A 5,881-nucleotide genomic window follows, 5' to 3' on the forward strand; every position below is an offset into this window, starting at 1 on the left:
AACAAACATGGTTGTTGTTGTTGTGTTTTATTGTGTCAGTGTGTTCAACCTGAGAAATGTTACAGTATTACACCTTTCTACACTATGGAAGGCCAAACAATTAAAAAATGTGAATTTTACATGCAAGAAATTGACAATGTGTTGTGAAAAATGAATGTGTCCAGTGTAGAAACCTCAGGCTGATATGAGAAGAACGATAACTGATGATAACTATATTAGTGTCCACCACCAACTGCAGTTATGGCATCCGCCACTTTAAATGCTCGAGCTCTTTAAAGAAGAATTTTTATTATTCATGAGCTGGAGAAAAATCGTTCTGAAAGTGATTCCAACAATATCATTCGTCTGTCGTTATCATTTTAGCTGTGAATGTGGAATTCACTATTCTCATAGAATTAGAACAATTAGTAAAACTTTATAGTTCTCCTCGTTGATGCTTAAAGAAGATTCACACAAAAATGAAAACACTGACATCATTTCACTCTCCCTCATGTTGTTCCAAACTAGTATGACTTACTTTTATATATTTTGTAGATTGTTGATATCCAAACAGTTTTGGCATGTTTTTTTGTCCATACAATGGAAGTCAATGGCATCCGAAACATTTTAGTTACCGAAAAAAAGGTTTGGAACGACATGAGGTTGAGAAAATGATGAAATTAATGAACTTTAATTTTTGGGTGAACAATCTCTTTCAAGGCCAGTTCACTCTGCACCGACAGTGTGACAATTCATAACCAGAGTTGTCAGCAGCCATTGACCTCCATATTGAAAACAATATAATGGAAGTTGAAACAATTTTCATTTTCAGGTAAACTAACCCTTTAACAGTTTAGTTTACATTCTAAATCCAACTGCATTCAACTGAAACTTCAGAATATCGGAATTGAAGCATCACAAACATTACATCATTCTGAATTTTACCTTGAGTCTCATTTTTTTCTTTAATTTGCCATTTTATTTGAAAGGGATGCTGTGGAACCGTACTTCCTCAGCCAAATAAGTTTTGGCATTTGTATTGTTAGCAACCTATTATAAGTTAATGTCCAGGGTGACTGTGGGATCCTGCACAATGAAAAAGAAAAACATCCTGGAGGTCGAACAGGAAGACACAAAGAACTATTATTCTGCTTTCTCTAACACAGAGATGCTAACTGCCTACAACATGTGACAGACTGATAATGCTGAGAAAACAAAATCAAGAATTACATTTATTTACCTAAACTTGAATTAAATATTAATATCAATAATCAAAGAAAGTTTTTTTTTTATGCTAAAGATATACTAGTCTTAGTTAGAATGTGCAGTTTAAGTGCTGAAATTTGGCTCAGAACAGCTTCATGTTGAACAGTGAACTGCTCTGAACCCAAGGGTATACTTTCTGAAACGACCTTCACCTCGCGAGAGCAGCTCTAACTGAGAGGCAAGGGCATCTGCATCATTACAGATCACCGCACACCAGTAAAAGCCTCTGAATGAAGTTATGCTAAGCTCCAGCGCCCATGAAATCATGCCTGAATCACTGCCTGACTGTGACAAAGGCCTCATTATATTTCCCAGACTGTTTCTAACATTCATAAATTCCTGGGGTAAAACTGTGGTTTTATTCTCACACATTATATCAGTAATGTGGTCATTTGCATAAAGTTTGACCTAATTTTGCCAAGGCCTATCCAACTATTAAAGAACCAAGCTAGAGTTTATCTCTTTAGTATTACAAAGCATAAAATGAGTTCAAGGAGAACATGCCTTCTTCATCCCACACAGAGGCCTCTCTCCCTTCATTCAATGGCACGAGTGTTATGAATTAGGAATTATGCACAGCACAACAATCAGATAAGAAAGATGACCGAGTTACTGTTTGAGGCAAACCAGAAAACGCTCTCACAAGTCACACGGTGACATTATTAATAAGACAATTAAGCATATTTTCTCCTAAATCTGCATTACAAAGTCATTTTATGAGTTTTCTGCACTGTAAAAAGTGATCAGTTGACTTAACTTAAAAAAGTGAGGAAACCTGTTGCATTAAAATTATTAAGTAAGAACTTGTCAATTCCACATAACTTATTTTTTTTAATTACGCATTAAGTTTATTTACGTAATAATTTAAGGCAATGGGTTTCCTCACTTTTTAAAGTTTTTTTTTTTAAGTCAACTGCTCACTTTTTACAGTGTAATAGTCGATAGTGATTCACAATAGATTAAAAAATATCGTAATAAAAGTTGTTCCCTTCTTTTCAGCATTAATAAAGGGAAGTACAACTAGTACCATGATGACATAGGCCTACTTCACAATTTGATAATCATGTTCACACTAAAGTAATTTTGAACTACCTTTAAAGGTTTGTGTTTTTTTACAGTAATAGTAATGATAATATTTGAGGAATTATATATATATATATTTGATCATGAAATTATGTTTTGAGTTAGGCTATATATTTTTTGGTTACACTTTATTTTGATGGTCCCCTTAGACAGTCTGTTGACTATAAGTAGCGTTGCACATGTCTACTTACTCTCATTAGAGTGTTAGTAGAGTATTAGTAGACTTGTAGAGTTTGAATAAGTTAACATGTACTTGCAAAGTTACTTATAGTCAGTAGAGTGTCTGTTGGAGGAGCATCACAATAAAGAGTTAGCAGATATTAAGAAGACAGTACACTAATACTCTAATGAGAGTTAGTAGATGTAAGTGCAACATTACTTATAGTCAACAGAATGTATAAAAGGGGACCATCAAAATAAAGTGTCTTTCAAATTTTTGGTAAAAAGACCTGAACATGTTCATCTGTGTTAGTATCTTAAATACATTTTCTTACTAACCTCATTAACAAATATAATTATCAGTAGAGTGCACAGCTGCCACTGTATAATTACAAATAAAATTAATACCACATATTAAACACAAAGTTACATGTCTATTTTTTGTGAGGTGTTATCTTTCAAGTACGGATATTTCAGTGAAACAACTTGCGATTAAGTGCAATGTTCTTTCTCTCTAATGAAATGAAAGCTTGGCCGACGTCTGCATTTCTCTTTATGTCCAGCGACGTGGGGTTGGAATAGTTTACTCAGAGTGTTGAATCCTTTATGGAGGTCTGACAGGCTTTGATGATCCTTCAAATAATTTCGAGCATCCTGCTGCAGACAGCGAGGGTCTCCGAGCATCTTTCTGATCTCAGTTGACACATCTTGGCTTAGATAATGGTAGGGTTTTTTCCCACTGTTATCCCGTATGTTAGTGCTGGCACCATATTCACGCACCAGCAGTGAACACACGCGTTCACGGCTGTGAATGGCAGCAATGTGGAGAGGTGTATACCCGTCATAAGACTTGGCGTTAACATCGATCCCTGCACCACTCTGTCTTGAAAGATCAATGACTTTACACACCATTTCGCCATTTCCGCTTTTAGCAGCCCAATGCAGGATTGTGAATCCAGACATGAAATTCCTCTTCTCTGCCAGCTGAGGGTCTTGCAGAAGGAGGCTGTGGATTTGACGCCAACCTCCTGTTGCTGATTTCACAAGCCACTGATGCTTCACTGATCCCAAAGGAATTCCATCTGAGTCTTTAGCCTCATTACCACCAGGTTTGGTGATTTTGCTACACCTTCGCAGTTGTGGAGAACCCTGTGCCTCCAGCTCCTTCCGTTTGACTCTCAGAGACCTGTATGGAAAACCTTCTCCAGCCACACTACAGCTCTGATACGCATTTGCCTTGACTTTACTGGTTCGCTCAGCTGTAGATGGTGGTGGTTTGGCATCAGCTGTTTGTGTTTTGAGGTATGTTTTTCCCCTTTCGTCATTTTGCAACTCACATCGTGGATTTGGTGGAGATTTTATGGCCACAAGAGCGAAAACGGATCCTGTTTTGCCACTTCCAGCATCACTTGTCACACTGAGCACTCTTGCTGTCAAACACTCAGTTGCATTACAGTCAGGTATCTCAGCATCATTTCCACTTGTACTGCTACTACTCACAGTTTGTATGGAGCAATGACAGTAATTGTTGTTAATAATATCCACATTCTCTATTTCACTTGAATCACGCGCGGGGTTACTACATGGCGATTTTAAGTCAAATAAACTGTTATTCAGTGTAATTTTTTCACCTGTGAGTCCTTGGTACTTTTTCTTCACAGCCACGTACTTTACATCATCGACTTGTTTAACCACGGCGACGTTGTTGACCAGTCGTTTGAAAAGGTCTCTGTTTTGTTTCTTTTCCGCGGTGTCGCTGGAGTTTATAAGTCCTTTGAACTTGCTCACAAGCTCCGAGTTTTTCACTTTTCCCCCGTGCTCCAATAAAAAGGCTAAGATCATATCTTGAGTCAAAGCCATTTCCCTGCCGCTGTATTTTTTTTAGTAGTTATTATGTGAGATGTTTCAACAACAACAACCTGCTGTTTCCGGTTATCCTTCTCTTCTCCAAGACCAGCACACCACACGAGCGCGCGATGAGTGAAGGATGCGGCGCGTGCACGGCGGAGGGTAGCGGAGTGCACGCGCAAAAGTGTGCATCTGGTGAACAAACGTATCTAATAACACATTAACTGTTATGTAACACTAAAAATAATTCCTAAATAACAAAAACAATCAACACCGTCTTACATGCGCAGGGAGGGAGTTCGCATGTCATCTTCTGTTTAGTTAATTTGTATCGCTCTGGTAGGCTAACGTTACATTTTTCACAAGTAGTAGGTTTAAGTGGTCGTATACATTTTTTTCTCTCCATGTTTAGTGCTAATTTGGTAGGAAACTAAATTTCGATTTTTTTATTATTATTATTTTATTCTGTTAATTTATTTATCTAGCCTATTTATTTTTAAGACCTATAGAATCAACATAACATGCTTCTAAAAAAAAAACAGTAATTACCTTTGTAAACTACTGGAATCAAAAGCAGCATGATGGACGCTGGCTTTACAAAAATAAAAATGCTGGTAGGTCGGATGATCTCCATAACAGACAGGCCTACCTATTGAAGATATTTATGTTGAAAAGGTTAACATGACACCAATTTAAAAAATAACTAAAAATAACACGAATTATTTTTTATTATTTCTATAAAACAGTAGGAACATGTTAAAGACAAACGACATTATAAAGTTGAATGTTGCTGGGAAACATCTTTCATATTGATGATTGGAGGGAGACGGACTTGATAGCGTGTGATTTTCTCACTCAAACCACTGCCTTCTGCTGCTTCTGTTCTGATTGCTTTTGGGAAAAGCTGCACATGAATGCTGGTCTGTTTCCTTTGTAAAAGAAATAAAATAAAAAGCATATTAGCGAAAAAAGAGGTAGTAAACCTACCAGAGGTAGTGTTTGCGCTCCGGAGAATTCCATTTACAACGTGTTTTCAAAGCGGTGAGAAATGTAGCCAATCGCAGACATGTTTGTTGATTTCTTGAACGCAATGGCCAATCACAGGTGTTTAAGTTAGAATTCACTCACCGCTCGAGTTTTTGTCCAGTGCTGAGTTTTGCCAAAAGTAGGCTATTACTTAATTTACCCCCTTTTTATAAATAAAAAAAAACTAGTGATGCAAGAAAATATATATTTCTATCAATATTCATGAGAAATTCTATTTGAATGTATAAATAAATGAAATTTATAAGAACATATATTAGAATTACCATTATGAACTCCATTGACTTGAAACTCAAAACTCATGACTGCTTAAATGTAAGAAAACTAAAACAAAACATCAGTATTACTCTGAAATATATATTAAAAAACAAATTCTTAAGGTGTGATCGCATTAGCGACGTTTAAAATGTTGTTGGCAAAAAGATTTGTCTCCTCAAATGTGTAGCGATGTATGAAGCACAGCTCACACAAGTCATTTTCAAACCAAGTGAACAAGAGCAAT

The 5,881-nt window shown here is 36.5% G+C and overlaps 1 protein-coding gene across 1 annotated transcript; it reads right to left on the minus strand.

Annotated features, from left to right (window-relative positions):
* Window positions 1–2,739: 2,739 nt before the first annotated feature.
* Window positions 2,740–4,418, minus strand: sowahab (sosondowah ankyrin repeat domain family member Ab). Its single transcript, XM_084134039.1, has one exon. The coding sequence runs from the start codon at window positions 4,345–4,347 to the stop codon at window positions 2,980–2,982; it is 1,368 nt and encodes a 455-aa protein (XP_083990165.1). The 5' UTR covers window positions 4,348–4,418; the 3' UTR covers window positions 2,740–2,979.
* Between the last annotated feature and the right edge of the window lie 1,463 nt (window positions 4,419–5,881).

This window comes from Abramis brama, assembly GCF_963993115.1.
Source record: "Abramis brama genome assembly, chromosome: 13".
Lineage (NCBI taxonomy): Eukaryota > Metazoa > Chordata > Actinopteri > Cypriniformes > Leuciscidae > Abramis > Abramis brama.

Excerpts from the sequence above, each read along its gene's own strand:
- sowahab (XM_084134039.1), bottom strand. The coding sequence starts at position 4,347 with ATGGCTTTGACTCAAGATATGATCTTAGCCTTTTTATTGGAGCACGGG.